The sequence below is a fragment of the Bos grunniens genome, chromosome 5 (genome assembly GCF_055505025.1).
Source record: "Bos grunniens cultivar Pamir isolate PY7600 chromosome 5, Bosgru_T2T1.0, whole genome shotgun sequence".
NCBI classification, from domain to species: domain Eukaryota; kingdom Metazoa; phylum Chordata; class Mammalia; order Artiodactyla; family Bovidae; genus Bos; species Bos grunniens.
The window spans coordinates 21,688,521-21,697,051 of record NC_141169.1 but is presented as its reverse complement, the minus strand read 5'-3'; the positions used below and the strand labels follow the sequence as shown (position 1 = coordinate 21,697,051).

The following is an 8,531-nucleotide window of genomic DNA, read 5'->3' as shown; positions in this document are numbered from 1 at the left end:
CAAAGCATAACAGTATATTTAGTGCCAACATCAGGGAGAGCTTTCCAGATTTCATTTTTTAATTTCTCAAATATATTTTCTATCTCTCCTTCCCTTATCAAAATCAATATATCTAAATAGAATTTCAGCAACTGTTTTATACAAGAAAAAATGAGTAAAAGATTTCCATATAAAGAGGACATTGGCCCTTATTTCTTTGTATCCAATTAAAAAGAGAAAAATGCTTTTAAATCTCCTTTTTGTTGTACTTGAAATTAAAACTGCTTTTAGTTTCTTGCTGTTACTCCAGATCACTGCATATCTTTGGGATTATGAACTCAGAGTTTGAAAATGGCACTGAATTTTTGTTATGGGTTCTTGAGATTAAAGTCAGAATTTTCTGTGCTGGGCTGCGTAGGTACTGAAGTGCTGTGGTTGTTGGAGGGGTTAAAGCTGGAGCCATGGATGCATATATATTAGGGAGGATTTATAAAAACACAACCGTGGAGCCTGGGTCAATCCATTACTATGAATGAGCAGTGACCAATAGAAAGGGAAGAAGAAGATCCAAGAACTGAGGTAAGCAGTGTTCTGAGGCTCTGTCAAAGTGGAAACAATAGATCAAAGGTGTTCATGGTGACCGGTCAGAGGAGATTGTATTTTTTCCTCAGAGGAGGCTTGACAGCATAAAATAAAAACAAATTCCCTTAGTCAAAGTTTTCTTTTTTTTTTTTTTCCTTAACTGATTTTAGCAAACTTCAGCTCCAGACACAGGACTCAGCGATACATTCCTGGACAGCAAGGTAAATTTTTTTTTTTTACAATTTTCGTAACTCTTAAAGTTAAGAATTCAAAGTTATGATTCATCTGAGGCAGGGTTACAGCATCAATAACTAAAGCAAATCCCTATTCTGAAAAAAATAATGTTTTAATGTGTCTGGAGGATAACCAGAGGAGCATTCCGCAATCACAAGAAATTTGACAGCTCGAGGAAGCAGTTCTCCTCTTGCCTCGATTTAGTGGCAAAATCAAAAGATCAGCATTTCTAAATGGTGCTCATTTTATCTTTTCCTAAGGAATCAATAAAATTTATTTGGTCTTCATTACTAAGCATTTGAACTAAACGTACCTTGGTCAGAATGAATGTTACTGTTATATAGATACACACACACACACACACACACACACACACACATTTTTCACATTAGGATAGTTCTTTGTTCCCATAGCCTTGCTGATACTCAGCTGGGAGGATTTCTGTCTTTTAAATGTCTCACATATCAGTAAGTGTTAACCTATGCTTGTTAGCAGCCATACTGAAACTATGGAGATCACCTGTACCCTAAGCATGTTCTTTTGTTTTCTTTCTTACTGACCATAGTAATGCCACTTATGTAAGTGTGATTATATCTGTGTCTGTCTAAATCTATATCTGTCTAGAGAGAGTTTCATAATCCAAATTTCTTGGCTAAACAGCTTGATCTTGTATTAAAATATTAGAAATATTTTCCTAAACCCCCAAAATAAAACTTACCTGAGAAGTTGGGCAACAGAGCAAGAGATAAATCACATACTTTTCTTCAAATCCTAAAACCTTCCTTCACGAAAAAAAACTGCTAAAATGTTCTTTGATCTCGCTATTTCTTTGGTTCAAGGGCCAAAGAGCCTGGGAAATCTCATCCAGATGTTCTGCTCATTTAGGAGCAAAAGTAAAAGCATATGCCTACTTCTTAGGAACAATGTAGACTCTAAATTTGAGTTATTAAAAGGTCACTTTTTTGTACTTGTGTGTTCAACTCTGGGTTTCAGTTAAGTTCCTTGTATTAAATAGCTTGAAATGGAAAAGCACTTAGAGTTCCTAAAATTTGCGTTTTCTTACGCGGTTTTCATCGTGATTGTGTTAAAACTGGAAAGTTACAAGTTAGTGAGTCAGTTTCACTTTTCGAAAATGCTTTGCAGATAGTGCTCACTAAATAGATGGGTAATGATTGATAACTATGCATCAAAAGCTGTCAACTCTTTACCTCCCTCCCTCCCCACTCACCAAAGAAGCTGTGTTTACCTATCATTTTGGTGCATGCAGTTATCTAAAGGTCAAAATCTTTAAACCTCTAATTATTGTATCCCTTACTCTAGATACTATAATGGCATCCACAATCTGCTTCATCCTCTGGGTGGTGTTCGTAACAGATACGGTGTGGACTCGAAGTGTGAGACAGGTTTATGAGGCAAGTGATCCAGAGGACTGGACAATGCATGATTTCGATTGCCCCAGGGAATGTTTCTGTCCCCCCAGTTTCCCTACTGCTTTGTACTGTGAAAACCGAGGTCTCAAAGAAATCCCTGCTATACCATCAAGGATCTGGTACCTTTATCTTGAAAACAACCTGATAGAAACCATTCCTGAGAAGCCATTCGAGAATGCCACCCAGCTGAGATGGATAAACCTAAACAAGAACAAAATAACCAACTATGGAATTGAAAAGGGAGCCCTGAGCCAACTGAAGAAGCTGCTTTTCTTGTTTCTGGAAGATAATGAGCTAGAGGAGGTACCTTCTCCATTGCCAAGAAGCTTAGAACAATTACAATTAGCTAGAAACAAGGTGTCCAGAATTCCTCAAGGGACTTTCAGCAATCTGGAGAACCTGACCCTTCTTGACCTGCAGCACAATAAGCTACTAGACAATGCCTTTCAGAGAGACACCTTTAAGGGACTCAAGAACCTCATGCAGCTAAACATGGCTAAGAATGCCCTGAGGAATATGCCGCCAAGATTACCAGCCAATACAATGCAGCTGTTTTTAGACAACAATTCCATTGAAGGAATACCAGAAAATTATTTTAATGTGATTCCTAAAGTGGCCTTCCTGAGACTCAACCACAACAAATTATCTGATGCTGGCCTTCCTTCTAGTGGTTTTAATGTATCATCAATTCTAGATCTTCAACTGTCTCACAATCAACTCACAAAGGTCCCCAAAATCAGTGCTCATCTGCAGCACCTTCATCTCGATCACAACAAAATTAGAAGTAAGTAACCATCAGGGTGTGTCGTTGACTAAGATACTCATTAAGTTTACTCTATATCTTCTTTTGTGGTGGTTGTTGTTTCAATAATGTTGGTGTTTTATTCCAACTCTTGTACTTTTAAATTTTTTTAAAGCATTATTTTCAAGTTTTGTCTATTCACAGTGTCAATGATCCAAGAGGTTAAAATCTTAGATTGAAAAGTTGATTTTAGTAATCTACAGAGGTATATTACCTGTTGGATAAACTAAATGTCTCTATCTTCTTTTACTCTGAGTAGATTCTGATATTCCTGCCTCAGTGGACAGACTTACTGAAGAAAGTGTACCAGGCACAAACAGTCTCATGGATAGTAAGAGAAGAAACATGATTTAGGAGGTATCAAGAAGGGACCCCAGCCTTAAAGACTACAGAGAGCTGAGGCCTACAATCACCCTAATTAAAGTTTCTGCTTTAGATCAGTGGGTTTCTCCAACTTTGGAGTATGTAGATGGGTGGCCTCATTCCAGAGTTTCTGATTTAGTAGGTCTGGTGAGACCTGAGACTTTTCATAGCTAGCAGGTATCCTAGAGATGCTGAGATTACTGTTTCAGGGACCATGCATTGGGAACCAATATTGTACCTTAAGGTTTTGCTCAACTGAAAACAAAACAAATGTCCCTGGAAGGTGGCAATTCCTTAGGTCTAATGGCAATCAACAAGGTAGAATACCCACTCCTTTCCTGAAAATAGCTTTGATACGAGAGAGATGAGTGCAGTGTGCCTTGGAGGTGGAGATGCCGTGAAGGGAAGAAGCTGGAGACATTAAAGGCAAACTTGGCATCTTCACAATTATGCCTGAGACCAGGCTGACTCTGGTGTAGAAGTGGACAATGTCTTGGTCCAGCTACAGGCTATGCTATCAGCCTGTTAAGTATCCAGGAATGCTCCATCCTCGAACAGGCCCTTACCGAAGATAATCTTGAGGGGGGGCTTCTGAACAACTTTATAAAATACATTCTTAAAGTGAGAATCAGTTGGATGGTTTGTAGGAAAGTAACACAGATAATTGTCAGAAGGTTGTGCTGCCTGCTTATCACTCACTAAACTTTTATTTAAGCAAATAATGACATAAATATCACACTTGTAAGAACAGACCATTTTTGCACTGTGTATTCTTTAGTTATTTGATATATATACATATATATATATACACACACACACACACACACACATATATATATATATATTTCCTAACAGCACACTTGAGCATAAAATCCAGGAACTTATGAGCAGGATGCCACAGCAGTGATTTTTTTTTGCCATGGTGATGAGACACATTGTTTAATCTTGTAGTTAAAGCAAAAGATGCAACAGGAAAATATCTTAATAGCTGAATCTGTTGTACTGAACCAAATAGTACAGCAGCCAATATTAACCTGTGTATGTGCATGCGTGTGTGTGTGTGTGTGTGTGTGTGTGTGTGTTAGTTGCTCAGTCATGTCTACTCTTTGTGACCCCATGGACTGTAGCCCACCAGGCTCCTCTGTCTATGGAACTCTCCAGGAAAGAATACTGGAGTGGGTTGCCATGCCCCTCCCTAGGGTATCTTCCTGACCCAGGGACTGAACCCTGGTCTCCTGCACTGCAGGTGGATTCTTTATCATGTGACCCACCTGGAAAGCCCAATATCAACCTAAATAAATGTAATTTTTCCTGACAAAAGTTCTATGCTTCTACAGGTGCATTCCTTACCTGACAACAAAAGTCCCATAGACATTTGAGGTAGGAAGTCAATTTATAAAGGGATTCCACATAGATCCCTGTTTGTGAATTGGGGATTCCCCTGAACTGGGTCTATGCGCATGAGAGTGTTCAGGAGTGAGGTAGTAAAATCCAACACATGGTTGGGCCCCCATGCAAGGTAATTACATAGCTGTACAAGGTTACCCGAAGGAGCGAAGGACTCTGTTCTTCTACTCTGAGTGCTTTTTTTCATCGAAGTTTTCTCATGTCTTTCTGTTTTCCTGCCTTCCACCTTAATGTGCATCAGAATCACCTGGAAGGCTTATAAAAGACTTCTGGGTTCCAGCCTCTGTCTTTCTGACCCAGTAAGTCTGGAGTGGGGTCTAAGGATTTAGTTCTCAGGTAGTACGGATACTGCTGGTCCACACTTTGAGAAGCACAAATGAACCCTTCAAGGAATCTGTGTGCTATTATGAATTTCTGAAGATAGAAAAACTGAGGCTCAACTAGTTGAGGGTATTTTGCCAAGGACAAAGGGTAAGTATAATAGACAGGGCCTGGATCCAAGGTTTCCCTTCGGTGATCTTTCTCAGTCCAACAGCATAATCATAGGACGTTTTCTTCCATCTCTAGAGTACAAGACTTAAGACAAATTTCTAGCAACAGAGGTAAAAATCATTTTCACAGCTGCAAAGTCAACATAGAGAAATTGATTTACTCATTTCTTAATGTAGATATCAAGCACAGTCATTTCTATATTCCAAGAAAATAAATGGAAAAGAAGAATTTCCCTGGCAAGAGTTCTTGGCTCATGATTATATCACACTGCGTTATAGTGACTGCTAAAGTACTTAGTTCTCTTACCACATAATCTACTCTAGTTGTTAATAAATTGGTTTCCCAGAGACATAACTTTTATATGAAGAGTTTATAGGACAGCAAACGTTTATCCAAAATGATAGAAATGTTTATTTCTTCTGAATACCGTAGGGACTTTAAATGTGGCAATAATGTTACCTATTCAAACAAGTTGCTTCTTGGTACTCTCTCAGAAACATTACAATTATTTCATGAAAATATAATTACATTTAGAACACTTGTTTTTTACATTCTAGTTATTCAGACATGCATGGGTTATGGGTAATAAGGGTAATAAAGATAAGAGATAACATATCAGAAAGGATATAATCTCCCCAGTAGGAAAGTGACCCTGTGCAGTTGGAAAAGGGTGGGACTCAGCTACGTACTTAATGAAATACCTGATGCACATGACCTTACCCACCTGAGTCACTATTTAAGCAATACCCGGGTAGGGAATGTTGCCCAGTAAAGGTTGCATCACGATAAGGTGATAATGTATGTGAAGAAAAATACCTTGAGGAACACAAATCTGCTATAAAATGCAAGTCATTACTTTTAGCAAGTTACATTTACAAAATGGTATACAATCAGAGCAAAGCACCTCTGCAGTAAGCATAAAACCCTTCAATACAACAGGAGTCAGTGTGCACCCACAGGACACAAAAGGAAGGTCATTGCCAAAGTTAGGTGGGTCTTATCTTCTAAGGGAAGATCTCTTGCTCAACACAATTGCAAAATGGGATAAAGGGAGTATAAGGATTCATTTGAGATCAGTTATTAAGCACACCCATCAGAATTTTGCTGGTTTAACACACCTTTCTCTGCTAAATGCTCCTAAATCTCAGTATAGACACTGCTGCCAAGGGCTCTGATCCAAGGCAGGTGCACGATTTCTCACATCCTAACAATGTGAAAAGGCTGACAGGATATTTCCTGGCTTGAATTTTTGTAATTCAATTCTTGGCAAATGTTTTTTCCCAATTAAATACACTTAAATATGGAGATTCAAGGTTGTTTTCGGCAAGTATCATGTATACAAAGTTATTTTAATTGTACTTTAAAAGAAAAAACGTCATCATGCATGATTAGTTTGTGTTTGCATTTTAAAGGTAGCTTTCAAGCACTTTTTCTAATAATACACTGACTCTCTGCCTTAACATCCATCTATTCATCCATCTGCCCATGTACCTACCCATTAATTTAGTACCAGCTCTGAACCACTGTTTCTACCTTTGATGCCCCAATACTACCTTTCTCTCTCTACAGTAATCTAATCACACCTTTTCTGGCCTGTCAAAGGAAGAAGACAAGTGATACATCATATATTCCTTTGTTTCCATCACAGTTCTTAACTATATGTCTTTTCTAGTGTTGTGTATTAAGTATAGCAAAATATGGACTGACATTAGTATATGTACATTGCACATTTTTTTCTGTCCATAACTTCCAACTTAGACAAAAAGAATGTCTCTCTGCCACCTTCATAGACCAAGCCACTATGCCTTCCATAGGACTGTTTAATAGCATGTTGGTCTTCCCATCCTTAGTCTCTTGGATTCTGGTTCATTCATTCATACTATTTTTGTCTCCATAGATGTGAATGTTTCTGTAATATGTCCTTCAACTCCTACCACACTGCCTGTGGAAGATTCCTTCAGTTATGGACCTCATCTTCGCTACCTCCGTCTGGATGGAAATGAAATCAAACCACCAATCCCTATGGATTTAATGACCTGCTTCAGGCTCCTTCAGGCTGTCATTATTTAAATGTGTCTTCAAGAATCTAAAATTCATTTAATGAGTTCAGATTTCTGACATGAAATTTGGTTACCATTCATAGGTGTAAGATAAAATTCACTTTTCTAATTGCTTATATGGCCACTATTTTTATTTTTACAACTTATTTTTTCTAATCAAAGTTGCTTTCCCCCATATATAGCACAGCCTGCTTTTCTTTAATAAAACAGGACACAGAGTCATGATAGTTTATCAACTCAAAGATAGTTCCTTTTTGTCTCTCTCACAGCTTACTAATGCCAATTAATGCAAATACATTGTTATGAATAAAAACGATGTATTTATTTGCAAATGTTCAAAATTGCTTATGCAGATACTATAAGCATGACAACACAACAATCTAACAAGAGGTAGAAATTTCTAGAGAAAAAGAAAAAAATGAGATATTTCTTTATCATAATTATAAAGAAATAGATTCATATTGTTAAGTAGCTTTTGTAAGTATCATTTTGACATTTAGCTCAAGAATTGTTATGAAATGCATCGAATACTTTATAGCAAGAAAATTTTAGCTATTTAATACTAAATAACAAAGCAATAGGAATTTTTAGTTCATTATTATTTCTTATACCTGCTGTGCTTAGGTATAGTATAGCGTACTCTTGCAGTTAAAGTCCTACATTTATTTTAACGCATTTCTGAGAGAATTTTAGTGTTTTAACACTTGAAATCCACTTAATTGCAAATCCTTCAGTTCTTATATTTGCCAGTGTTTCTTTGGATTTTTTAAATAAAAATAATGAATGCTTTATAACAAAACAGAAGTAAAATATTTATTTTAGGAGGCTTATTCACAAGTTTTATAAAGAATATATTTTTAATAAAAAGTCTTATGATAACAATTATTTCCACTTTTCTAGCATGAATATATTAAAATATATATTTCCCATTTTCCTTTTTTATTCAATGAACATAAGAAAAATATTATATTCTGATCACTAGAAATACCTGTTTCTCATGTGTCAAAAAACAAAACAAAATTTTGTTAAGTAACAAAGTATAGTTTTCCTATATTTCTGACTATGTTAAATACATGTTATTAATAATAAGTATCCCATACAGATTAATACATTTATTTATATATAATTTTCCAGACATTATTCTGAAAAATCCTATAAATATGATATATTTCCTTAGAAAAA

The 8,531-nt window shown here is 36.6% G+C and overlaps 1 protein-coding gene across 2 annotated transcripts; it reads left to right on the top strand.

Annotated features, from left to right (window-relative positions):
• The first annotated feature begins 319 nt into the window (after nucleotides 1-319).
• Nucleotides 320-8,148, top strand: KERA (keratocan). 2 transcript variants are annotated; one of them, XM_086403811.1, is made up of 4 exons: nucleotides 320-558; nucleotides 732-782; nucleotides 2,116-3,009; nucleotides 7,187-8,148. In XM_086403811.1, the coding sequence occupies exons 3-4, from the start codon at nucleotides 2,124-2,126 to the stop codon at nucleotides 7,357-7,359; spliced, it is 1,059 nt and encodes a 352-aa protein (XP_086259937.1). In that variant the 5' UTR covers nucleotides 320-558; nucleotides 732-782; nucleotides 2,116-2,123; the 3' UTR covers nucleotides 7,360-8,148. The 2 variants fall into 2 exon arrangements, with proteins under 2 accessions (XP_086259937.1, XP_086259936.1); XM_086403810.1 differs by lacking the exon at nucleotides 320-558 and having other exon boundaries at nucleotides 575-782.
• Nucleotides 8,149-8,531: the final 383 nt, after the last annotated feature.

What these genes read in the sequence shown, in the direction of transcription:
- KERA (XM_086403811.1), top strand. Translation starts at nt 2,124, where the DNA reads ATGGCATCCACAATCTGCTTCATCCTCTGGGTGGTGTTCGTAACAGAT. An exon ending in CGATCACAACAAAATTAGAA is followed by an intron (nt 3,010 to 7,186) that starts GTAAGTAACCAT and finishes TTGTCTCCATAG; the next exon opens with ATGTGAATGTTTCTGTAATA.